Here is a 27,216-nt window from a genome sequence, read left to right on the forward strand (position 1 = left end):
GCTCCACCCCAAGTCCTTGCCCCCCTCTGTTCCTTACCCCATGACTCCACCCTTGTCCCACCTCTTCAGGCCCCTCCACGCCATCCTCTCCCCTGAGCTCCACTGTCGCTCTGCCTTTTTCCACTCCACTCTGTCCCAATCTCAGAGCAGGCCCCACCCTCCCTTTGCCCTTTCTCAACCTCTGCCAAACAGCTGATCAGTGGGTGGCTGGTGGTGGGTGCTCCAGCCTCAGAACACCCATGGAGTTGGTGCCCATATTCAGGGTGTTGCTTGCCTTAGCAGTTGTGAACTGGCCACTCGTAGGTATGGAGGTGTTGTTAACAAATGTGTGTGATGATGATTTAGCTATTATCAGGTCTGTAGTGTTTGGTTAGTGAATTAAACTCATAAACCACTAGGCTATGTCTACACTGCAGGCTTCTTTTGCAAGAACTTTTTGCGCAAGAGTTCTTGTGCAAAAGTTCTTGCACAAGAGTGCGTCGACGCTGCCATGTGCTTTTGCGCAAGAGATGTGCTTTAGCGCAAGAGCATCCATGGCAGTGTGGATGCGCTCTTGCTCAAGAAAGCTCTCATGGCCATTTTAGCCATAGGGGTTTCTGGTGCAAGAAACCCCTGTTCCCGTCCACACTAGTTTTTTTTGTGTGCAAGAGCTCTTGCGCAAAAAGGCTTATTCCTCGTGGGGAGAGGAATAACTCTTGCGTAAAAAGCCCTCTCTTCTGATGATCTACTGTAAACTTTCTTGCGCAAGAATGGGCTTGCAGTGTGGATGCTCTGCAAGAAGCCTATAGTGTAGACATAGCCCTACAGTTTATAATGAAAGACGACTCTGATAAGTTTTCATATTCTTTTTATTTTGAAACTGCATATGGGGGAGAATCATACCCACAGCTTTATATGGCACGTAAAAAGGCACAGGGTTGTTCATATCCTGATCAAGATCTGGAAAAAATCTTTTTACATATCTGAAGAACTGGGCCTCATTCTGGTCTCACTTAGGCTGGTTTAAGTCAGGAGGGACACCTTGGAAGCGGAGAGAATTATAGTTATAACACTGCTTTAAAATGAGAGGAGAATCTGATCTATTCAGTTCTACCTCCTCATCTTCATGATGAAGCCCAAAGGGTCATGGCCTCCTTGCTGATTAAAAGCCACCTCTAGCTAGCTCCTTAAGGGGTATGGCTGGAAATTCACCACTGAAGCTTTTGGCAACCATGGTTACTAGATAGATAGCAACATTCTTTGGTAAATGCATTTCAGAATCAGTCTTCTATCCTAATGCTATGTCCGTAGCAAGCAAGCCTCTTCCAGTTCCTCACAGGAAATTTAAAATAGGACCTGATCCTATTTCAGAAGTCACTTGAATCAATATACAAAGTTACTGTGGCTGAATCTTTTGAGATAGCTAAACATATAGCAAAATCAGGGAAGGGAATAGAAAGGACCAAAGTTGCAAGAATTGTTGAGTATTTTTTGTCAAGTGGCATTTTTTCATATACAGAATACCATTGTTATAATGAAGTAAGTGTATGACCAAAGTAAGCAATGGAAACAACTTGAGAGGCATGGTGTAATGGTCTGAGCCCAGTACAGTCAGAAATTTTAGAGATTTAAGCCTAACATTGATACAGGATCTTTATGGTCTTGGACCAGTCACTTGGACCAACATTTTCAAAAGCACTTACAAATTTTGGGCCCCCAACTTAAGAAATGTAGGCCGTGATTTTTTGGAAGTGCTGAGCACCTATTGCTCCCATAGACTTTAGTTGGAACTGGGGACACCTGACATCTCTACAAATTAAACCCTTGGTGTTACAGTTTGGGCACCCAGAAATTGGTACAGCCAAATGTGTGGATACTTTCCAAGATTTTGCCCTTATCATCTTTATATTAGTTTCTCCATCTGTAAAATTGGAACGATCGTATTTACCTTGCTGGAAGCATATACCAGTGATTCATTAGCTTATGTTTATCAGGTGCTAGATCAGCCCTTGTTATTTTAAGAAAATAAATGTCTTATATGTCACTGAAGAGGTAAATGCATTTCCCTTAGAAGTATTGTTATCCATTATGTGCAGTGCTAAGTGATTGATTATTGAAATAAAGCAATCACATAACATGTTACTTAACTTACTTTTATCTGTGTTCACATTATTTATTATTAGTTCTGATTTCTTACAGATGGTGGTGATGCACCAAGAACTAAAACACACAAAGCAGATATTAAGAAAAAAAAAAGTTATTAAGGACCTTGCTCCCGTACATGCTCCTGTAAATTTACAGTTAGGCCCCACATTTGCAGTTGTGTATACGATCAGAATTGTGAAAATGTAGTTTGTTTTCTCTGGCGAGAAAAAGTCAAAATCCCTGTACCCTGTGTTATGGGAAGTCACACAGCTTAGCCAATAATTATGGAAAGCTGTTGTTTTTTTCCCATTAAAATGACCTTTCAGTGAGGATCTCTTTACTTATTTAAAAACCAAAACCAAGTCCCTTTCCTAATGCTGCTGATGGGGAAGGGAGAGCAAAGGGGACAGTTGCCCCAGACCTCAAGGATTGAAAAGGGCCCAAGGTTCCCTGCTGCTGTTATTGCAGGAGCGGCAGCAGCCAGAGCCATGGGACCTTTAAATCATCAACAGAGCCGTGCGCAGCACTCTCTGGGCAGCATTAGCATTAAGGGCTGGCTGGGGGAGGTATGTGATGTGGTGCACTCTGGGCAGCGCTGACGGCTGGTTGTCCCCACCCTGCCCCTTCTGCCCGAGATCCTGCTCCTTCCTGGAGCACAAAGCCACCCCCCACCTTGCCCAGGGACCCAGAAAGTCTATTGGCCCCCCCGCTTTTCAGGTTAAAGTGAATCTGTTCCTGAATCAGCAACTTGGCTGTGGTGTGACTTTAGGCATGTAATTTCAGCTCACTGTCTCTGTTTCCCCATCTGTAAAGGAAGATAAGAGTGACCTTCCTTTGAGATATGCTTTGAGATCTACAGAAAAAGAGTGCTATATACCCAAATATTATTAGGATTAAAATATCTGAAAAGCATGCTAAAAAGCATACTAAGAATTCTAAAAATAGAATATTTATTCTAAAGGGATTACAAATCAGTGTGAAGTGTTTCTCAGAGTATTATTTCAAAGCCAATATCTGTAGGGGGTTTCAGTGTTATTTGGATCTAAAAGAATCACATTATCATGCATGCATTTTTAAATTTAACTCTGTTTGAGCCAGACTCTGCTTCCATTTAAGTCACTGGGAAAACACTTTGATGAGAGGAGGATTGAGTCCTTTCTTGGTATTCTCTCTGAATAAAGGAAAAGCAATGCAAGTCTGTCCTCACTGAAATAAAAGCATCCTCTTGATAACAAATAATGACCTCAGTTAGTCTATAAGGAGCCACAGGACTCCTCGCCGCTTTTGCAGATTCAGACTAACACGGCTACCCCTCTGATATATGATTATATGATTACGTAAGTATAATTTTTTTATACAAATGATCATTAAAACAGTTCATATTTTTACGTGTTGACCTACATAATAGAAAACATAAGCATGCAGGACTAATGCAAGAAGTATTCATTTGGGGTTCTGATGGCAAACCACTTCCAAAATTTTAGACAGCAGAACAGTTCTGTTGGATTATAACTTTGATTTATTTGATATTTTATCTGTTATTCTTTAGTGTCTATTTATTTTTGAATTTTGAGTGTTGTCTCTATTGTAGCAAAATACAGGACTATGTAGCACTTGAAAGACTAACAAGATGGTTTATTAGATGATGAGCTTTCGTGGGCCAGACCCACTTCCTCAGATCAAATAGTGGAAGAAAATAGTCACAACCATATATACCAAAGGATACAATTTAAAAAAATGAACACATATGAAAAGGACAAATCACATTTCAGAACAGGAGGGGGATGCAGGGGGGGGGAAGGAAGGAAGGTAAGTGTCTGTGAATTAATTATATTAGAGGTGGGGAGAGTTAGATGTCTGTGAGCTAATGGTATTAGAGGTGATAATTGAGGAAGCTATCTTGGTAATGGGTAAGATAGTTTGAGCCTTTGTTCATTCCTTCCCGGAGAGTGTCGAATTTTAACATGAATGACAGTTCAGAGGATTGATCTGAGGAAGTGGGTCTGGCCCACGAAAGCTCATCATCTAATAAACCATCTTGTTAGTCTTTAAAGTGCTACATAGTCCTGTATTTTGCTTCAGCTACACCAGACTAACACGGCTACATTTCTATTACGTCTCTATTGTAGTTTGGGCAAAAGATTCACTTATGCTTTGTTTTGAAGCTATCTTTCCTGAACTGCTCATGAGACCACATTTTGATATGATAAGTGGTTTTGCAAATTCTACAAATATGGTATGGGTCTCTGTAGGCCTAAGCTAAAAAAGACACAAGTTAGCACAACCATTACAGCACTTGTCCTAAAAGCCTAGGGACTCTGGTACTTTTCCAACCAAAAACCACTATTTATTTCAAAATGGTCTCTATTGAGACAGATTGTTAGTTAGGATTTTATTATTGCTATGTTTATATTGCAAGAGATCCAAAGGGCCTAATGGGGCCAAGGCCCTGCTTTATAAAACATATAATAAAAAATGGATGTGAAGCACATACAGTCAGACTAGACAAAAAGAAAATGATGAGGGAGAGTGAATGATGGGGAGCAGCATATAACGTGGGTATAAACAAATTGAGCAAGGTGGGTACACAATGGGGCAAGAGGGGTTGAGTGAGAAAAACCAGGAGTGGCAAAAAAGGAATGGTAACGTGAAGCCCTGAAGGACTGGCAGATGGGACAAGGGAAGAAGTGGAAAGGAGGTATGTAGGGCAGGGAGAGAGAGGCTGGCATCAGAATATCAGCGAGGGAAAAGATAGGAGGAGATTGGAAAAACTATCAACTGGAGGTGACAAAGGGCACCAGCTTGGCCTCTTTCTGGCCTGCTGCTGCTGCTCCTTTCAGCTAGCACTGGCAAAGTCTACATGCTCCTAGGGCCAGCCCCAGGAAGTTGTACTTCGCTTCTCTCTCCATTCCCTCCAGCCATGTATGTGTGTGTCCCTGGAAGAATTATTGGCACTGCAGCACCTGGAGGGAAGTGTTCAGTTTGTCTGTATTTGTTAATTCTGAATAACTAGTTAGCTATGTTCCCTCAGGTGGATAGACCAAGATATCAGGGAGAAACACTTCCGAGAGAAAATAATGTAGAGGTTCAGGGAGGGTGTCACACTTGTAAAAATGTTACACAAGATAATTTACTTTTATGAACATTTTTGAAGGGCTGGGAACGTAGACAGAAGGGCGGAGGGTGAGGGAGGCACATCACCCCCACATTGTGTGTGTGCCTATGTTCCATATGCCATCCTAGTACTGTCCTGAAAGGTGAACTTCTTGTGCCTTTTGTTATGCAGATATGACATCTAAAGATGGCCTCACTAATTTTTCTGCTTTGACTTTGCTGTTCTTTCTGGTGAACCTCTAGAGGTCTAGAGAACTAGACTGGAATAATGACCTCATTATCGGCTGACACTGGTTCTGCAGCTTTCTCAGCCCTCAGCTGCAGGGTAATGGATGCTGAGTCAGATTTGGTATAAACCTCTTTGCTTGCTTGTTTTTGTTAAAACCAGTTTAACTCTGACTCTATCAGGTTTTGACACAAACTCAGAACAGATAGGCATTACTCAGTGTAATGGTATCAGAATCTGGTCCCAAAAGGGGATTAAACAAAGGTAGGGATTCGCCCTTGTGCTGTATAAAAGGGCCGTGAAAGTTGCAGATCCGCGGGGGGAGAATTCCCTGCTTGAATTGAGTAAGACACACACAGTTTTTAAGACTCCCCTTTCCCCCTTCAAGTCCTGGCATAGGGTGCATGCTCAGAGCAACTGAGCAGGAGTGGGTGGAGCCACAGAGCAATCCTGGGCTCCTATATGCTAGGCAGCTCTCATTGGGGTTCTGCCTCACTTCAGACCGAATTGCAGGTAGACCTCTTTCCTCAACTCTTGAATTTTATCCTAGTCTAAGAGGCTCAGAACAAAATCTCTCACAAAGAGTAATTCAGCGTCCTGTTTTCCCTCTACTGAAGGTGGGAGCCAGCAGCTCAGGTTTCTGGTTATTGTGCTCGAACCATCCCTGATCCAGTCCTCTCAATGGTTATTTGCATAAAAGCACAAGAATCAAGACCTGCTCATTCTGAAGTTAAAAAAAAGAAAAGAAACCCAGAAGAAAATAACCTGTTTAAATACAAAAGTGTTGAAGCAGTTCATAATACCTTATAAGCAAGCAATAACAGATACAAAAGCAATATTCCTTTACAGTTCACCTTTAGCCTGAATCAAGAACAAATCATTTTTTTCTTATTATACATAACACAACATACATGTTTAATCCGCTACACTTTTTGCAAATTAAACTTGCTTAGATTTTCTGATGCTTAAAAGGCCCCAATGTTTGCAAACATTTAGGCATGTATGACTTTATGCATTTTAGAAGTCAGAGTGAAATCAAGTCAAATTACTTCTATGCTCATGTCTTTGCAGAACTGGGGCCTGAGTGTAGGCATAGCTACATGACAATGTTGAACTCGTGTACTTAGGCTGCTTTTGAGTTATTTAACCACAAGAAATCATGGCATTTTGACAGTGGGAACAAGTGTCTTTTTGACCCTCATAATTCAAGAATGGATTTATCTTAATCATCTGAAGCAGTTTAGCTCCATCTTAAAATAAATAGCCTTTAGGCTAAGATTAATCATGAAAAAGCTCCATCCCCAAATGGGACATTTAAAAAAAAAAAGATATGAATGAAATCTGGAGGGCTGGGGGTTAGAGTAGAGCCTTAATTGTAGTGTTCACTGTCAGAAGGAAAAAGAAACCTCAGGTTAGAGTGTGAGGACACCCCTCCATTACTATATGGCATGGGACAAAAAGTTTAGAACATAGTCTCTGTATTAGATAAGTACCTATAAAAATTACATTTTCTTTGGAAAGACCATAGAGAGCTATCAACTCACCAGCATCTGGAGGATGATGACTGTAAATTCACCCTGTTGCCTTTGAAACACACCAATCACCTGCATTTGAAGATGAGTAGGACCTGTGTTCTCATCTCAATCCTGAAAGGACTAATCTGCTGCTTTAGAAATGAGCACTGGGGAAGCTACACTAATGGAAAAAGAAGAATTGAGAAAAAGAGTCAAGTCTGAAATTAAAAGGGTTAAGTCTTAAATTAAAAATGCCTTGAGGATAGAGACAGGAAAGAGAAATGTCCCAGGCTGTGTCTACATTGGCAAGATTTTGTGCAAAATCTTGCTGCTTGTCTACACTGGCTGCAAGTATTTGCGCAAGAACACTGATGTTGTGATGTACAAAATCAGTGCTTCTTGTGCAAATACTCTGACGCTCCCGCTCAGGGATAAGCCCTCTTGCGTAAGTATTCTTGCGCAAGAGGCCAGTGTAGACAGGCAACATTAATTTCTTGCGCAAGAAAGCCCGATGACTAAAATGGCCATCAGAGCTTTCTTGCGCAAGAGAGCGTCTACATTGGCACGGATGCTTTTGCGCAAAAGCACATGTTAGTGTAGATGCTCTCTTGCGCAAATACTTTTAACAGAAAAACTTTTCCGTTAAAAGTATTTGTGCAAAATCATGCCAGTGTAGATGCAGCCCCAGTGTAAAGAGAGTGAGTGAGAACTATAAAGAAGATGCTATTTCTTATTTTTATTTTCCTTTTAGGAAAATAAAATGCTTAGAAATGGAGTAGGGAAGCTGGAGCTGGGCGTGAGCATTTCAGTATCAAAGCTTGGGAAGGGACCAGCAAAGTAGCCTAGAGAGGGTTACAGAAAGAGGCCCTGGGAATGGGGGAAGCCACAAGACAGCTGGCATAGGAAAAGACAGGGCAAGTGCTTAGGTGGTTAAGGGTATGTCTACGCAGCAAGCTGGAGGTGTAAATCCCAGTTGGAGAAGACATATCCACTCTAGTTCTGATCCACCTAGCATGCCAAAAGTAGTGCAGCTGTGTCAGGAGAGGCTAGCTAGCCCAAATACACACCTGTCTGAGACGTTAGGTACATATTCAGGGGTGACAGCACCAACACAGAAACACTATTTTTAGCACATTAGTGGATCAGAACTAGCAAAGGTATGTCTCCTCAAAATGGAATTTATACTTCCAGCTCAAACGTAGATTATGATACACAACAGATTGGATAGTCCAATAATATAGGATCCTAAGACTGGGGCCAGATGTGGAGGGAAGATGTGGGAATCACTTTGAAATGCTATCTTGCAAGTGTTAAAAAGAGGAAGGAATTATTTGAAGCGCAAGAGGGCTGGGAAACTGTAGCTTGGGGAAGGGTGAAGATTTATAGTCCCTGAAGAGCAGAGAAGATGAACAAGTCATTGATGGAGGACTGGGATGCCTGTTGACAATGGGAAGATAAATTGTGTTAACTTCATTTTGGTTTTTGTTTGGAAATTCTATTTATATTCTGAAAAGGGTGAAATCTATTACTTAGCTGGGACATTAAATTGCTTCAGTGCCAGTGAAGCACTGAAGATTCTAGCATAAAAGCACCAAAGGGGCCTATTATTCTGGGATAGAGTTGGAGAGACCAAACAATGGGTAATTTGAGGCTATGGCAGAATGTGATTTCAGACCAGGTAAACCACTGCTATATGACCAATGGAGGCAGGTAACTGTACGTACAAGTGCTCAAAACACTGAAAAGGTTTCTCTGTTCTCCAAGAACTGGATTTTGAACATATCTCATGAGGTGTGGTGGCTGAGTGATTAAGGTGCTGGGATACAAGGCTGAAGTTCAGCATTTGCATCCTGCATTAAAAGGCCATTTGAAGTTCACTCAGCTGCAAAATGGGGACCTGATCCTTTGAGTTAGGGCAGTCAAAGAGGTTGGATGTGATGCTGGCCATATCACTTTATTGTTTACTGTGGCTATGAAACTGACATGCCTGAACTATGTCAGCTTGATGCGTCAGAGGCTCCGGGGAACTTTGACTTGTGTTGTGTGCAAGGAGATCTCTGCCTTTTGTGAGTGGTCCACATAAAGGCCAGACATAGCTGTAGTCACTGCCTTTAACAGGATATTGCCTACCACTCAAAACCAGGACTAGAAACGCTATGCTGCTCTCCCCTAAATGCATGTAGCAGCGGGTGCATTCCAGCTGCATACTGGGGAACACTAGGAAGCATTCTGTTTCCTGAGGGATGAGCTTCCCTAGGCTACGTCTTGACTGGCATGATTTTCCGCAAATGCTTTTAACGGAAAAGTTTTCCATTAAAAGCATTTGCGGAAAAGCGCGTCTAGATTGGCACAGATGCTTTTCCGCAAAAAAGCCCCGATCGCCATTTTCACAATCGGGGCTTTTTTGCGCAAAACAAATCTGAGCTGTCTACACTGGCCCTTTTGCACAAAAGCTTTGCGCAAAAGGACTTTTGCCTGAACGGGAGCAGCATAGTATTTCCGCAAGAAGCACTGATTTCAGACAGTAGGAAGTCAGTGTTCTTGCGGAAGTTCAAGCGACCAGTGTAGACACAGCCCTAGAGTTTCCTCTGGGGGCAATATGGCTTCACAATGTCCCTGTGCCAGCTATGCCTTAGAGACACAAATGATTTTTGTAGAAGCCAGCATTTAATTTGTGGCCTCTTGCATGTAATCGGCATCCATGCAATAATTGTAGTAATGTCACCTTGTGTTTATGCTCCTGTCAGCTTTCCTAAGCTTGTGGTGGGTCAGTATTTGGATGGGAGAATGCTGAGAAATGGCTAAATTAGGCAGGAATTTGTGTTGTTGATTCATTACATGGCATTTTTCCCTCTGAGTTACTACTGAACTAATTTGCTAGATTGGTGAAAAGGGCACTAGTAGTGGAGATGCTCTCCTGAGGACAAGAAAGAAAATGAGAGTCCTGACCAAAAGACTTCATTAAAGATCCCAGCATCATTTATGGAAGGGTAAGGTATTATCTTCAGTGACCTTGACCTTAAAATCACATTATAATTGCTGAATAATAGCTTATATAACTTTTCCATGAATCTACATTTTATTAATAACTTTTTCTCTCTGGAATTTGATTCAGGTAACTGTCATCCTGACTTTATAAAAGCAGAGATAAAAAAAGCAGTATTGATAATGAGCTGAAAAGAAACTCACTGAAAACATTTTGACAATAGCTTTAATATGAGGTATAAACAAAATTGTGATGGTGTGGTGTGAAGATTTTATTGACACTCATTTGAGGTAATCTACTCTGTTAACTCACATCTTTATCAACTGTGAGGAATTTTTCAATGTCAACCCCATGCTAATAAAAATTTTAGCCCACACTACTCTATCATGTAGTAAATCACTGTCTGAGGCTAACATTATTGCACTGGAAAAAAGGATTAATTACAGAGTTTAAGGAGGAAAGGGATAGTCAGAATTTCCTTGGGTTTTCTCTAGGACCTATTACTTATTTTTAACTGTAAAGTGTTTTGGGTCTGTATTATGTGCTCATTAAATGTACTTCTTTGCAACCTTAAGACACAGAAGTCTTTAATTTAGCCACAAAACTGGTACACAAAAGTAATAGTAGTAGTACAAGGTTCTTTCACTGCCTTCACTATGTCCCTCCAGTAGTGATTAGGTTTTGTGTTTACAGAATGAGTGAGTCAACTATCCAGTGACTGAAAGGTAGTCTAGTGACTACAAAAAGGTTAAGACTGCTTTGTTTTTGTTCAGGTGGTATAGTCTTGTACTGTGTAAACTGACAAAACTTCTACTTCCACTGATACTCATGTCTATGTAATTCTATGGAGTGATTTTATCTGTTTGCCACATGAATTTATGACACTATTAGGACCACCATCTCTAGGGGTGAAAGGGTACTTTGTTCTCTATTCACCTCCAGTCCCTGGCCACCTCTATGAAACTACCAATCATAGAATCCCAGGGCCGGAAGAGACCTCAGGAGGTCATTGAGACCAGCCCCCTGCCCAAAGCAGGACCAACCCTAACTAAATCCTCCTAGCCAGGATTTTGTCAAGCTGTGGCTTAAAAACCTCCAGGGATGGAGATTCCATCACCTCCCTAGGTAACCTATTCCAGTACCTCACCACCCTCCCAGTAAAATAGTTTTTCCTAATATCCAACCTGGATCTCCCCCACTGTAACTTGAGACCATTGCTCTTTATTCTGCCATCAATCACTACTGAGAACAACCTCACTCCTTCCTCTTTGGAACCTCCATTCAGGAAGTTGAAGGCTGCTATCAAATCCCCCCACACTCTTCTCATCTGCAGACTATCATAGATTAGAAAGTCAAACAAGAGTATTTTGGTCATCTAGTGTAGTGGTGCCCAAACTTTTCCTGTTGCACTCCACCCACTAGTAATGGAATTTGTCTCTCCCCCACATTACTGCACAGTTAGGTCAGCAGAGGAGCTTGGGCTGATGGGATAGTTGGAGATGGGGGAGAAGTTGTGGCAACAGGTGGAGCAGGGCTGGGGGCAGTGCTGGGCTGGGTGGTGCTCCTTCCCTGGCCCCTGAGGGGACTGGCCCAGGCCATGACTCCAGAAAGTTGCTTCATATTCCCTTACTTGGTTACCTCCCACCATCTGGGGACCATTACGCTCTCTATAATACAGTCATTAGATTCCCACAAAATAATTCTTGTGTTAACTGGAACATATTTTTTTTTGTAGAAAAAATCTAATCTTGATTTAAACATTTTCAGTGACCCAGTACAGCCCTTGATAAATTGTTTCACTTATTAATTACCTTAATTGTTACAAAAATAAGCTTTATTGCTGGTCTAAATTGTCCAGATTCACTTTCCAATCATTGGATCTTGTTATACATTTTCCTGTCACATTGAAGAGCCCTTTATTGTCAACTTTCTGTTCCTCATATAGGTATTGAGTGAATGACCAAGTCAGCCTTAACCTTCTCTTTGTTAAATAATAGATTGAGCTCCTTGAATTTACCCATGGATGGCAAGTATCCTAGGCTGGGAGAGCCTGTGCTTTCCCAAACAGCTTAGTGTGGCCCAGCTCATGCTCCGTCTACAGGCCAGGCCACCTGCTACAATTCCCAGTGCTCTGCCGTGGCCCTGGTTGGCTGCCCTGCATCCTGCAGGGACTCAGGGGAGCTGGTGCTGGGACTGCGCAGCCCACCTGGTCTTAGATTCCGCTGCCTGGTGCACTGAGGCTAGGAATACTGCAGTCGCACCACCTGGAGTATTGGGGTGGGGAGCTCACCATCCACCCCCACCCAGCCACATAGGGCAGGGGCCATGGGTCATCATGGGAGCCCCTTCTTGCTGGGCAGAGGGGACAGAAGGGCAGGGTCATGGGCACAAGAAAAAGGGCAGGAGGATAACTTCCCCCAGTGGCCGGGTCACTGGCTTCCCAGGAATCTATCATTAAGGGTATGTCTAGACTACATGGCTCCATCGATGGAACCATGTAAACTAGTTTACCCAGCATAGGCAAAGAAGTGGGGATTTAAATAATCCCCGCTTCATTAAAATAAACATAGCTGCCATGATGTGCCGACGATCAACTGATCCGGCACAGCGTGGCAGTCTAGACGCAGATCTGTTGGCTGGGGAAGCCTTTGCCAACCGATCCTGTAAACCTCGTTTCACGAGGCATACGGGATCACTCGGCAAAGGCTTCCTCAGCTGATAATCACTGGGTTGTGATTATCTACCATCACACCCAAATCCTGTTCAGAATTACTGCATCCCAGGATAGAACTCCCCAATCTGTATACACGGCCTACATTCTTTGTTCCTAGAGGTGTGTATCTACAGTAAATCAGTAGCTCTCAGACTTATTTATCATGCCCTCCCCTTCTTTGTATCTGTAGTCACTCTAACTCTCCCGCCTCCCTAATACCAGCTATGAAGGCAAAGGGGAGAGCAGTGGCTGCTGGCTGAGTACCCAGCTCTGAAAGCAGCCTTGCACCAGCAGCACTACAAAAGTAAGGGTGGCAATATAAAAAGAGTTATTTGTACCTCATTGCCACTTTTACTTCTCTTGCCACGCTGGAGCTGGCAGCTTGAGCCTTGCTATCACTTCTTAGAGAGGGACTGAAGGCAGGGGGGAAGGAGAGCCTGATTCCAGGCTACCTCAGAGTGAGGGATTGGGGAGGGTGTGTGAAGGAAGCGGAAGGAGAGCCTGAGTCCAGGTAGCAAGCCTCTGGTTGTCCCCTTTACTCCATGTCTGCACTTCCCTGGTGCACATGGCCCATCTGCAAGAGCCCCCAGCACCCAGGCCTGAAAATTGCAGTTCTTAAAAAAACAGAAAGCACACAGTTTGCACCTTCTTTGGCACATTATCATGCCTCTCTTGGAAAGCCTGTCCCATAGTTTGAGAAACACTGATCTAGATGTATTTGGCTGTATTAAAACAGAAATTGCTTGATTGTGGCCAGTTTACCAAAGGATGCAGTTTGCTCTGTATCAGTGATTTGTCCTGTTCATTAGTGACCATTCCTCAAATCTGTGACCCCTGAACACTTGATGATGATGGCTTTCATGACACGTGTACCATGGAGGCCACCAACTCATTTCACAGAAACCAATGAACAGCTACGAGATAGTAATAACTTTTGCTAACAATTAAGCATCCAGCAATGACACCAACAAAAACAACTGAGGAAAAAGGAACCTGGTTACAACACAGTTGTCCCATGACCTAGTTGCAATGCTATTAAAATGTGTAGCATTGAGAGGACATAACTGTATTACAAACTAGGTTAAAGCCTTATTTTTTTTGGTAGGTATTTCTATGATGTTTGTCACTGGAGCTTCTGAAAATTCAATACACCTTAATGAATGAAACTTTATGATGCCCCCTACATTAGGACAATGTTATTTCTAATGCCTATTGAACAGAAAGTGATTTCCCCCCGGGGAATACAATAACTTTGTTACACACAGATGAACAGAACTGATTGCCTTCTTCAAACACAGTGATATTCTTCCTCCTTTAGCAAGAGGTAAATCTCAAATACAAAAAGTATGGCTTAATGAGAAAAAAAAAATCTGTGATCAGCTCAAACACATACCACACCTGGCATTAGCTCTGAACTCACTGGCTATTTCAATAGCTCTCAGAAAGATAGGAATTCAGGTTCTTTGTTCTAATATTTCCTTGCTTACTATTACCTACCTATTCTGGAACTCTGCACTTGGGACATACTCTTTCATAGGATTTTCTAACAGCATTGGTTTCTGGGTTAGCTGGCTCTTTAAAGTGGGAAGGGCTATGTCTACACTGGCGCGATCTTGCGCCAGAGATATGCAAATTAGGCTAAGCATGGAATATTGCTGAGCCTCATTTGCATAGCTAATGAGCTGCCATTTTTGTGGATATTCCACGCTTAGCCTCATTTGCATACTTTTGGCGCAAGATCGCGCCAGTGTAGACATAGCCCTGCAGAATTTAGGTCAGTGATATTTAGATTGAGGGTCACGAGACACAAGTGGCTCTTTAATGTTTTTCCTGAAGTTGTTTGCAGCACATACTAAAATAGTGTGATTTAAGTATTAACCAGTCAGGATATTTTTATTTTGTTATTAACCAATTGTACTTGATAAATTAATATTTGGTCAGTCATTTTGCTATAAGAATTATATATAAAAATAGTAAGTAAAATTCACACTGATAGCAGCAAGAAGGAGAATGCATGTAGTTGACAGGATTAATCGATAAGCCCAGGCTTATCGGTTAATCATATAGTTGTCTATATGTTGAAATGCTGTCACAGCATCCCTGACCCTGCACCCCCGTCCGCAGCCAGATGTGACTTTCAGCCAGCAGGTAGAACAGAAGGTTTATTGGTTCACAGGGACACAGCGTAGCTTAGGATTGATGTTAACACAGGAGCCAGGGCAGGCAGCATTATTCCTTTTGGGGAGAAGGGGTCCTGGGCCCTTCTCCCCCATTTCCTGCCCTAAGTCCCTTCTCTTCTCCTAGCCCAGACCAGACTGACTCTTCTTACAGACCCTACCCCACAACCTGGAGTCAGGCCAGGAGTTATCTCATCTCCTATGACTGGCCCTCAGGTGTCTGGGCCCAATACACAGCTGGAATGAGTCATGCTCAGCTTCTCCCCCCTCAGGCAGAGAGCGCTGCATACGTACACATACACACACAGCACATACAGCAAAGAGTAAATGTACCAACACCCCCACTACATCACATCTCTCCCCCTTTCAAGACTGAATTGAGCGGGGTCACTTCGCCAGTGGCCTGGGGAAGTTCAGATCTCCACCGCCAGGATAAAGCATCGTCTGTGACATTGGCGCTGCCCTGAGCTTGGGCCTGCCATGGCAGCATCCTGCAGGAGCAGGCTCCACCTTGTTCGGCTGCTGAACAACTTTGAGGGAGCCACCCCAGACTGCTTGATGCTTGTTCTTCTGCATGAGGACAAGACCCCACTCCTGGCCCCCAGTGGCACAGGCGCGGGCCCATGCGCTGTGGTTGTATCAGCCCTTTCGTTTCCTTTGGGCTATGCCCAGGGTCTCTCTGGCCAGGCCCATGAGCTCAGTGAGCCTTTCCCAGAATGCCAGGATGTTCTCCACCCCCAGCACTCCATCCGGGGAGGCCTCCCCCTCCCATAACTCTCTCAGCAAACCCTCCTCCTTGGCTCCAATGGGGTGAACCCAGTGAACGCTTGGGGCACCTCCCTGTGTGCAAACAGCAGGCATGGCAATTACTCATCCAAGTCCTGCGGTTGCTGGTGCATAAAGGTCTTCAGCATCTGCTTTAGTGTCCCATAGACCCTCCCCACCGGCCGATACGCTGAGGCCCAGGAGATCCAGACCCCATACTTTCCCACAAGCACCAGAGCAGGGTGACATGAAGTTGAACCCCTGGTCCATGAGGATGTCCTTGGGGAACCCCACCCAGCTGAAAATAGCTAGCGGCGTGTCTGCCACTGTGTCTGTCTCAATAGAGGGCAGAGCCATGTCCTCAGGGTGGTGAGTAGCGAAATCCACCACTACCAGGATGCATTTCTTCCCTGTCTGGGTTGCTTTGCTGAGGGGCCCTGCTAGATCCATCACCATCCTCTGGAAAGGCTCCTCTATGATGGGAAGGACCCCCAAAGCAGCTTTCTTTCTATCTCGGGCTTCCTTCCCTCCGCCTCCCAGAAGGAGCTGCAAGACCGGCAGTACTGATGCACAGCTGTAAAGATCCCTGGCCAGTAAAAATTCTGCAGCAACCTCAGCCGGGTATGGCAGATCCCCTGGTGCCCCAAAAATGGGACATCATGGGTCAGGTGCAGCAGCCTGTGGCAACACTTTTGGGGAACCATCTGCTGCCAGTGGACCTCCCACGACTCCACTTTCCCTGGGGGGAGCCATTCTTAGTACAGGAATCCCCTCTCCCACAGGAACCTCCCCCAGCAGCCTTCCTCCTGGGTTTGAGCTGCACCAAGGCCAAACAGGTCCCTCAGCTTCTGCAAGGAGGGATCTGCCTGCACCTCGGCCTAGAATTTAGCTGCTGGAGAAGGGACAAGGACCTGTTCCCCCTCCCTGCCTGTGTCCAGGGTCCCAGCTCTGTTGAGCCCAACCCCCTGGGGCCCCTTGTCTACTGGGATGGGGCTCTGCACCCCCTGCAGGGTGCCCTCCCTAAGGTCAGGGTTACGGGCCCCTCGCTGGCTCTGGCTACAGGCGATGACCAGGGCAGTGTGGGGTCCTTCTGGCCAATCCTCTAGGTCACCCTTCATCAGCATCCCAGTAGGCAGGTGCTGGTGCACCCTCACTTCCTTGGGGCCCTCCTTAGCCCCCCATTTCAGATGCACCCGGGCTACGGGCACCTCGAATGGGGTTGCATCTATGCCCCTCAGGGTCAGCTGGGCACCATATGGACTGGGGCCACTAGCTCGGGCCAGGCCAGTGTCACCTCTGCCCCAGTGTCCCAGTAACCCATAATCTTCCTGCCAGCCACCTCCAGGGGCACGAGGCACTTGCTCTGCAGGGGCTGCCCTGCCCCCACCAGGTACATGGAGAAACCTGCCTCCGGGGGCCCTAACCCACCTGAGCTGAGGGCAGCCTGCTCCTCCTCCAGTCTCACCCAGTTAATCTTGGAAAGTCTCAGGTTGTGGAGCCTGTCCGGGGGCTTGTGGCACTGAGCTCGCTTGTGGCCCCTTTGCCCACAGCGATGGCAGGTCAGGGCCGGCTGCTCCGGCTGGGTTCTGGCTGGCCCTCTGGGGGGAGGATTGCTGCCCCCCGCCTTTCTGGACCTACCCCATAGGCACTTCCCCCAGTTGCACAGCCAAGAACTGGTTTCTCCGGGATTCCCTTTCACACCCAGAACAGCTGTCTGTGAACTCATTAGCCAGCTTCCCCATGCCATGTGGGTCCTCCAGCTTCCTGTCCTTCAGCTACAGCCTCAGGTTGGGTGAATACATTTCATAGAACTGTTCCAGGACCATCAGCTTAACCAGGTCCTCTGCGGTCTGGGCCTCAGCCCCAAACACCGACTTGTGGAAGTATTGCATCAGGCAGGAGGCCAGGTCTACCTAGGTCTCATTAGGGCCCTTCTGTGCACTCTGGATCTTTTTCCTGTATGCCTCAGGTGTCAGCCCGAACTTGTACAGCAGGGATTGTTTGACCCATTTGTAGTTCCTTTGCTGCAGCACCCTTTGGCCTTCTGATCCAGTAAGGGGGTGAGCTGCCGGAGCCAGTCAGCTGGGGTGGACTTGATGCAGCTGGCAGGCTCACTCAGAGGAATTAAGGAATCCATCCAGGTCCCCCACATCCTTACACTGGGACAGCATGAACCTCTCAAAGTGACCTGCAGACTTGGGCCCTCTGGGCCCCTTCCCACTCAGAGCATCTGGGGCCCCACTCTTTCTCAGCTCCACCATGGCCCACACATTCTGCTCAGTCTCCAGCCATCACAGATCCACCGAGGGGGACCCTGTCCAGGATGAACAGCTGCTGGCTGAGCACGGCCTGGTGGGCAACGCATCTGTCTGGCAGGTTCCTGCCCTCTCTCCTGTCTCAGAGCCTGAAACACTCCCTGGGGGTGTCTGGCTGCTCTGAGCCAGGACAGGATCCACCCCCCTGGAACGATCATTCTCTTCCAGCTAGGCAACTAGCTGGGGTCAATTATCCCATAGGCAGGCCTCTCTCCTGGCACGGTTCCCATAGCGCACACCTTAAGGAGTCGGTTGTAGGCCATTTCCCTGCTATTCCCTAGGATGCAGACTCACAGGCCGGTGCTGCAGCACCCCATGATTCCCAGGAAGAACCCCTCAGTGTGCCAGCCTCCTTGAGCATCACTCCCCCCAGGCTCCTCCACTTCTTGGAATCGTTTCTCACTGCCTCCAGCATGCCTGGCTCTTGCAAGCCCCCTTCCTTCTACTGCACTCCAGTCATTTACTGCTGGATGTCCGTCCACCGGATGCAGTCTATCCCACCGTCATGGTGTGTACACACGCACACACACAGCACAATACAGCAAAGAGTGAATGTAACCCCCACGTGTCACATAACCCTAGTCTACACTACAGCTCTAAAACCTGTTGTTACTGAGCCTCTTGATTCTGGAGCATAAATTGGCCTCAACTTGGATACCAACTGCCCATGAGGTGAAAGGCCTTGTTTGCCATTATCACCCTCCAGAGCCTTTATTTACTAACTTAACCCTTTGCTCTTAAAGAATAGTCTTTACCATTCACAATCTGCATTGTTTCTGCCTCACAAAAGGGATACACCCAATATTTCACAATCAAAATATTGATGAACTTGAATACATGCTGAGGGAGGGAGACTGCCTATTAAGCCTGGTTTACCTTGGCTTCTACACTGTGATCATTTGTCTTTAGTGAAGGCGGGAGGGGGTGGTGTACATGGCCAGACCCCAGCCCCTGGCCATGTATGTCACCACCCCGCCCCCCCCTTCCCCTCCTGCCGTGGCGCTCGGCAGACCTCTGTGCTGCTCAGCCGGGCCACCACGGGGGAGCCCAAACAGCGGCTTGTTCCGCTTGCTTCCCTGCAGTGGCCCGGCTGAGCGCCACAGCCGAAGGCAAAGGGAGGTGGGGCGATGACGTGCAGCGTGACAGCGGCTCCAGGCCCTGCCCCCTAGTCGTGAATGTCACCACCCCACCCCCCTTCGCCTCGGCTGACTTCTGTGCTGCTCAGCAGGGCCTCTGCGCGGGAGCAAGTGGCGCAAGCGGCCATTTGGGCCCCGTGCTCCCCAAGCAGAGGTAAAGGATGTGACACAGGCAACAGCGCCGCTCAGAGGCAACAGCCAGCATTTCAGCATTACAGAGTCTCAGACATTGGGCTACTCTAGTGATAGAAATGTAGCCGTGTTAGTCTGGTGTAGCTGAAACAAAATACAGGACTATGTAGCACTTTAAAGACTAACAAGATGGTTTATTAGATGATGAGCTTTCGTGGGCCAGACCCACTTCCTCAGATCAAATAGTGGAAGAAAATAGTCACAACCATATATACCAAAGGATACAATTAAAAAAAATGAACACGTATGAAAAGGACAAATCACATTTCAGAACAGAGGGGGGATGCGGGTACATAGAAACCATCTACTACAAGACAGACCCAAGAAAACCAACAATAGAACACCACTTGTCATCACCTACAGCTCCCAACTTAAACCTGTCCAACACATTATCAATAAATTACAGCCTATACTGGAACAGGACACTAAACTCCAAGAAGCTCTGGGAGACAGACCCATAGTCTCCTAGGGTGGGTCTAGACTACAGGGCTTTGTCGACAGAAGTGGACTTTTGTCGACAAAACTATACCTGCGTCCACACTGCCTTTGAGTTATGTCGACATAACGTCGACAAAACTCAGCAGTTTTGTCGACGTATGTAAACCTCATTCTATGAGGAATAACGCCTATTGTTGACAGAGTTCTGTCGATGGAAGGCATTATTGCATCTACACTGTCCTTTGCGTCCACACTGTTATGTCAGCAAAGCGGCTTGCTTTGTCGACAGAACTGGATGTAGTCTAGACGCTCTTTGTCAACAGAAGCTTTGTCAACAGTATCTGTTGACAAAACTTCTGTCTACAAAACCCTGTAGTCTAGACATACCCCTATAGACAACCACCTAACCTCAAGATGATTCTTACCAACAACCACAGGACAGACCACACTAATACCAACCCTGGTACTTTCCCTTGCAACAAACCCCATTGCCAGCTTTGTCCACATATTCACTCTGCTGACACCATTATTGGGCCTAACCAAGTGAGTTATAAGATCAAGAATACATATTCCTGCGCATCCGGAAATATAATCTATGCTATCATGTGCTGAAAGCGTCCATCTGCTATGTACATTGGACAAACGTCTCAGACACTTCACCAAAGAATCAATGCCCACAAAACAGACATTAGACAGGATCACAAAGAAAAAACAGTTTCTTGCCATTTCAGCCAGAAAGGACACTGTCTCAATGACCTAATCACATGCATCCTACTTCAGAAGACTTTCAAATCTACACTTGAAAGGGAATCCTCTGAACTGGCATTCATGCTAAAATTCGACACTCTCCGCAGGGGGCTGAACAAAGACCCCAACTACCTTACCCATTACAAAGATAGCTTCCCCAATTATCAGCTCTAATACCATTAACTCACAGACATCTCCCCTTCCCCACCTCTAATATCATTAATTCACAGGCATTTACCTTCCTCCCCCCGCCCCCCCCCGCATCCCCCCTCTGTTCTGAAATGTGATTTGTCCTTTTGATATGTGTTCATTTTTTTAAATTGTATCCTTTGGTATATATGGTTGTGACTATTTTCTTCCACTATTTGATCTGAGGAAGTGGGTCTGGCCCACGAAAGCTCATCATCTAATAAACCATCTTGTTAGTCTTTAAAGTGCTACATAGTCCTGTATTTTGTTTGGGCTACTCTAGATATGATAGTTTAGGGTCTTGTGGGTTCAGGGGCACACAGCTGAATGCGAAGTGATAGAAAGGAAAACACAAGTAGCATTGTCGATGCTCATCCTTATGGCCAGTGTTGTAACAGGGTTTTTCTTATGCCGCCCTCGGCCCTCAGGTTATCAGTGAACTCAGCCCTCGCTTTTTTTTTTACTGGTAAGTTTCTAGCTTTCATGGCAGGGGAGAAAAGCTTAGCAGGGAACACCCTGTGCCCCAACACCTCCTAGAGAACCCCCCCCCCCATTATGTTTAACTCTCAGGCGTTCGAAGCCATTGGGGGCGGGAGGCGGGGAGCCCCCGCCCGGTGATGTTGCACGAAGTGGGGTGAGCAATCCCCAGCTCCCCCCACTTCTAAGTCTATTTTTTTTTGTCCTTGATGGCGGGCTCGGCTCCTGCTGCCGCGCCCCGCGGAGCCGCTGCCCGGCCTGAGCCCTCGGGCACGAGCCACTGGCCGCCCGCCTGCGGCAGCCCCACCTGTGCGGCGCCGCCACCGCAGGAGGCCGCGGGGAGGGAAGGGCGCCGGGGCGCGGGGAAGTGTGTTGGGTCATGTGGTCGCATCACGTGGAGGCGGAGCCAGGCCCAGCAGCAGCCGCCTCAGTAGCCGCGAGAGACGGAGACAGGAGACAGCCCCAGACGCTGGGCTGCGGGCGGAGGCGGGCTGGGGGGAGGGACGCAGCGAGAGGGGGGCCGCCGCCGCCTGCCCCGCGCCCCGGAGCGGTAAGCCGGGGCTGGCTGGGGGTGGGGGCATGACCCTGTGCAGCGGCGGTGGCGGCCAGCGAGCGCCTGGGCTGCAGGGGGAGGGCTCGCCCCGGGGGAGGGCAGCGCCGGGGCTGTCTGTGCGCGGCTGGAGCCGGGCTGCAGCTGGCGGCCCCCTGCGCCTGCCCCCGCAAGCGGCTGGGAGGCTCAGGCTGCGGGGGGAGGCGGCTCTGTGCCGAGGCTGTCTCCTGTGCAAGGACTGGGAGCGGGGGGGGGGGGGCTCAGGGAGCAGCAGGCAAATCCCGGCTCCCCGGGTGGGGATGGGGGTCGCGGGAGGCTGTCACACGTACCGAGCAGGCGGCTCCGGCTCTGTTTTTCTTTTGTTCTGGCGGCGGGTGTGAAATGCATTGGCCGGCCGCGGGACCAGGGTTGCTCGGTGGTGGGTGGTCGCAACACATTCTCCTGTTCTAGCAGCAGCTACAACATTTTGTTAGCTGAGTGACTGGGGCTCCAAATGAGTGCCCTGGAAAGGAGACAGTCCCCACCCACCGCTGCCCAAACTAAGGGAAGGAAACATCAGCTGGGGTGATAGGCGATCTGCCTGAGAAACTGATTCCATCGGTCTTCCGAGGCTTGATGCAATGGACATCTGGTAGCCCTGTTTGGATAGTCCTGTGCCTCTAGTAAACTGTATTGTTCCCTAGACCCCCATGTCTCTTGTTTTAAATAGATGGAAACTGCAGGATTTGCACCATTTGTAAGGACATTTCTGGTGCTGATTTGTGCCTAGAAACCGTAAGAGAGGATGGGATACAGTAAGCAAGTGGGTGCTTTTGTGCTGGCGTGTGTGGGAAGCTGGGGTAATGTGATCCTGTGTCAGCTCTTAGTCCTCCATGCAGTATCTGTAACACTTGATTTTTGTCCATGACCTTCTTTCACTCTGGGGTTTGGAAACTTACAGAGGGATTGGAAGGGGGAGGGATTTGCCTAGCAACTGTAATCCCTTCTCTTTTCTATTATGAGTATATTGAAGGTTTCAGTAAATGCCCATGTCCAGGACACACACTTGAGCAGGATGTCCTGAAAAGTGCAGGAATTATATGCTTGGTTTTAGCACTTAATATTTGAATATGAGGTCTCTAAAAGAGAGAACTGGTTTCTTAAACTTTTAAAAATGTAACTGCAGTCATATAATCCTGTAGGCAAGTCCATTCTTCCAGGGTTAACTATTCCTGTCCCAAGGACTACCTGCTCATGAGCCACGCCAAACAATGTTTTCAAATTAGAGGTTTTGGTAAGTGTTGTGCACAACTGGAATTTGCATGTATTAGAGCTGTAAAATAGAGAGGTTTAGCTTAAATCTCAGCCTTTGCAGACTGGTTGTGAAATTTAAGATGAGAACTGAAGGTATTTGTTGAATGTCATTCAAAATAGCAAGTGCTTTACCATAACACATCTGTAAAATAGTTACAGTTTTGGAGATTATATGAATAAAGCATGAACTCTGATTATCTAGTGATCAGGTTTTCAATTTAAATAAAATTAATTTGTATAAAAAGGATTTATGAATTGAATAAATGGGAGTTTTAATTAAATGAAGAACTTTGATAGAATTCTTGTAATAAAATTGTTAAAGCTACAGTTTTTCCATAATAGTCAAATCTTGGTGAACTCCAGAGATACTGTATATTTGATCCTGGAACCTTAAATCGTGCTAGTAGTTCCTGTTGGTTGTAGTCAACTGGATTACTTTTGAGTAAAGATTGCAGGACAAGAGCTGTTTTTTAGCATATACTTCAAACAGCAAACAATGTGGAACTATATTAAATTATGTATTTTTTTGGTTCAAGATGAGACCTTAATTAAAAGATGTATCCATCAGTTTTCTGTTTTAAAGGAAATAGCAGCTTTCCTTTTTAAAATACATTTGAATTGTTCATGTTCTGGATTGTAAACCTGGAAGCTGGTTTTGTCAGGTAGGACAGACTTCTCTGCCTGATGGTGGAAAGGGGTTTCATGGGAGAAGTGGACAGAGTGACTTGATCTTGGTGCTGAGGCTTGGGGAGTTGGTTAAGGATGGCTGCCATCAAGGTGGGAAAAACAACAGAGCAAGCTAGCCAACCAGGGTGTCAAATCTGTTGCTGAGGAGATGATTATCAAGTGAATTTTGAGTGATCCTGAGTTCATTTGTCAGACAAAGGAGTGAACCTGAGATGGGGTGTTTACTATAGCAGAGAGGGGATGTGCAGCATCTGGCTAACTGCTTGTGTTCCCTCACTTCCCGTCTTGCCTGAATCAAAGCTGTAGAGAGCTATGCACATAGATTCTTGCAACAGTGTTGTTACTTCTCCATTGGTATAAATTTGCTCCATGAAAACCATTAGATGCTAGAGTTGTTATATATGTGCACTTGAATTGTTGCTTTGTTTCCAGCCATTGCTTTCCATTGGGATATTTCTTACACATAATTATCACTCAATAAGTATAGGTTCACTGTAAGAGTTGCTTCATTTAAGACTTTCTTGGTGATAAGATAATATCCTCCCATCCATTTGGCCAATAACCCTGCCAAAGCAGGAAATTAGGTTGTTCTGGTATGGGTTTTTTATGTGCAGCTCCTTCAGTGGAGCTAGTCAGAAGGCAGCTTTACAGCTGTCTTCATCAGTGCCTGCATCAAAGGAATCTTTCTCTGGCTAGGTGAGGGGCCTTTATAGCCTTTTAATGATGCTCGAGCCCTCTTCCACAACATAAAGAGGCTCATGTGGTCATGAGGATTTTATCCAATAATATCTGATGGAATGAGTGAGATAAAATAGTTAAAACTGGTTCAGTGCTAGGAAAATGTCATTATTGAATACATTTATTGGAGGAAAATTGTCATTATTAGCTAAGCAATTATGTGATTAAAAACCTGCTAAATTAGCTGAGCAATCATGGAATAGTATTAAACCAGCACAAGTTACACATATCCTGATTTGGAACCATATGCAACAATTTTTCTAAAATAGAATGGGACAGGTATAGAGAGGGGTGAACCTATTATGAATCGTAATTGGCCACAGTGAATAAGAATTATTTTACATTTCTAACAATCAAAATCTGTGTGTGGTACTATTAGAAGCAAATTTGCGAGTGTGGTTACTCAATCCTCTGTTTCTCAGGGCTGCAGCTCTTCCAGAGGTCTCTGACTCAATTGTTGTGCCCATCACATACTGCCAGCATTCTAAAGAGATGTCTGTCTTTTTTTCAACCAAGTAAATATCGGTGCAGAACATATCTAATCCACACAACTAACAGCAAATCAAATAATTCAGCAGAGGAGCATAGGAGGTTTGGTTCAGGGAGACTGCCCCCAGGAATCTCAACCGGTAAAGGGGGCAGTACCTTTTGTAGACTTTGTAGTTTGGGGTCATTGCCTGTGTTGGCTTATCTGTTCCTCTAGAAGGCCCCACTATCTTTACCTCCATAGGTTTGTGGCTTAAAGCAGAGGTTCCCAACCTTTTTCATACCACAGACTGGCAAGGCCATTCACAAACTTTTGGTGGACCAGTAACCTTTATTTGCATATTCATTCCCGTGCCAGCTCCCTGCCTTTTAGAGTCCCCACCCCTTCGAGCTCCCAAGTACCAGCCCCCCTGCCTCTCAGAGCCCCCCCACCCTCAGAGCTCCCTAGCACTAGCCCTGCCCCCCTCACCTACCCCTGAGCTGCTTTCTAGCCGCTACCTGAGCGCTGCTCCCCGGGTCGCGGCTGCTCTAATACTCCCGTGCCGAGCTGTACGCAGCCCTCCCACCATGCAGTGTATCGCTCTTCCACATGTGGAAGGAGACCCCACCCCTGTCCAGTGCTGGTTGGCTGAGATGCGGGGCAGGACCCGCCTCTCAACAGCCATGGCAGGAGGAGAGGTGCTGGGCAGTGTATCGCAGGTCCTGCCCTCAGAGCCTTCATGGCCTGACACTGGTCCACATACCGGTGGTTAGGAACGACTGACTTAAAGAATTTCTTTTTATTAATAGAGTTTTGTGTGGTAATACCTGTAATTCTGAATAAATGAAATGTGAGGGCACTAAGTGAGGTTGGTATTTTGTGGGGGAGGAGGGATTATCTGAAAAGTCTTCTAAGAACAGTTTTGTTTTCACTACCACCTGCGTTGGTGGTTTTTGTGATGGTTATTTATATAGAAAGCAGATGGCTGGAATGGCACTGGTGGGAGTCCTGGGCTGAAGATGACTGGTGACCTAAAAATTGCTTAAGAAACAGTGCTAGGGTTGTGCAGGATGCCCCCTGCCTCCCTCCCAAAAAGATATTTGAGACTTTCATGGTGCTAAAGTGGAGGCAAATATTTATTCCATAGGTTGGATAGCAGCTTAGTTCAGGCACTTTTTCCACAGGCTGCTTCGAATGCCTCCTTTTGGGAGGACGTGTTGAGCTGTTGTACGCTGAAAGATGCTGTGATTCAGACTGAGAATAGATCAGGCTGTCCTGTGTTTGAATTTGTGCTGGTGTTGCTCACCGAAGTTGTGGAGGTACTTTTTGTTCTACAGTTTGTGCTCTGTGTCTGTCCTGCTTGGCAGAAGTAATGGAAAAGAACAGGGATCTCTCCTGGTAGAAATGGTTGACAGGCCCTTCTAAGCAGAGAGCAGAATGCACACTCTTGTAAAGAAACATACATACACACTTCGCACATGAAACTGTTACTTGTCTATGACAGTCTGGGCAGCTGTAGACCTGTTTTTTGTCTTCCAGTTTTGGTTGAGATTATGGGTATCTAAAAGGCACAGATCAATTTGTCCCTTGTTCTGTTGACTGTATTCCTTGTTATGACACTATGGCTATGTCTACACTACAGAGTTAAGTCATCACAAGTTACATTTATGGTTATGAACCACAATAATTGTGCTTGTGCCTGTTCATACAATGCTCCTTGTGTCCACTATTGGGAGTGCGCGAGCAACATACCATGGATAGTTATCCTACTGTGCAGCTGGTCACCTTCTGCAGGGAGGAGTTGTGGAAAGGGGAAGTGGATTGCATTATGGATGCAGGCTCACTATCCCATGATGCAGTTTTTTTTCTGTCCTATCATTCAGTGGGCTTCTGACAGTCTTCCATGCCATTTTTCAACAGCCTCTGTAAACTGTGTGCCCGCTATCTCTGCCTGAAAGCATGGATCTTAATTCTCATCAGTCTTGTGGTAAGTGCTACAAACACAGCACGGTGGCTCATGCAGTATTTCATGAGCTGCGAATCTGAACTGAAATGTGTGGTGCCTGCCCTGCTGTGTGCCATGGAAAGAAACATCACTAGGTTACTTTTGTTGTTTACAGAGCAGCTGCACAAAGTGGACCATAGCTTTTGGGCTCAGGAAACAAGCAGTGGTTGCAAAAGTTTTGCACCTTCCTGGAACTGTCTGTGGAGCTTGCTCATACGCTGCAGCACAAGGAAACCAAAATGAGAGCTGCCTTCTTGGTGGAGAAGCATGTAGTGATTGTTACATGGAATCTGGCAACTCCAGACTAGTGCAAATCAGTTTTGAGTTGGGAAGTCCACTGTGGTGGTTGCATTCATGCAAGTAT

The 27,216-nt window shown here is 46.0% G+C and overlaps 2 protein-coding genes and 1 long non-coding RNA gene across 6 annotated transcripts in view; 2 read left to right on the forward strand and 1 right to left on the reverse strand.

Moving 5' to 3' along the window:
* LOC142827932 (uncharacterized) overlaps nucleotides 1-22,197 on the reverse strand; it is a 33,900-nt gene extending 11,703 nt beyond the window's left edge. The window contains exon 1 of the long non-coding RNA XR_012902738.1: nucleotides 21,993-22,197. This is a non-coding gene — a long non-coding RNA (uncharacterized LOC142827932). The remainder of the gene's footprint in view (nucleotides 1-21,992) is intronic.
* The window catches only part of LOC142827931 (uncharacterized), a 239,617-nt gene that overhangs the window by 10,091 nt on the left and 202,310 nt on the right, over nucleotides 1-27,216 (forward strand). The window lies entirely within an intron of this gene.
* Nucleotides 21,478-27,216, forward strand: part of TULP4 (TUB like protein 4) — a 275,668-nt gene continuing 269,929 nt past the window's right edge. For 3 of the 4 annotated variants that reach the window (XM_075924530.1, XM_075924532.1, XM_075924533.1), the window contains exon 1: nucleotides 21,519-21,663. Coding sequence is in view for 1 of the 4 variants with exons in the window: in XM_075924531.1 (XP_075780646.1) it covers nucleotides 21,493-21,663 (171 nt within the window). In the remaining 3 variants the exon portion in view is untranslated. Of the gene's footprint in view, nucleotides 21,664-27,216 lie in introns of all 4 variants that reach the window. The other variant, XM_075924531.1, reaches the window with a different exon arrangement.

Source organism: Pelodiscus sinensis, chromosome 3, assembly GCF_049634645.1.
Source record: "Pelodiscus sinensis isolate JC-2024 chromosome 3, ASM4963464v1, whole genome shotgun sequence".
In the NCBI taxonomy this organism is placed as follows: domain Eukaryota; kingdom Metazoa; phylum Chordata; order Testudines; family Trionychidae; genus Pelodiscus; species Pelodiscus sinensis.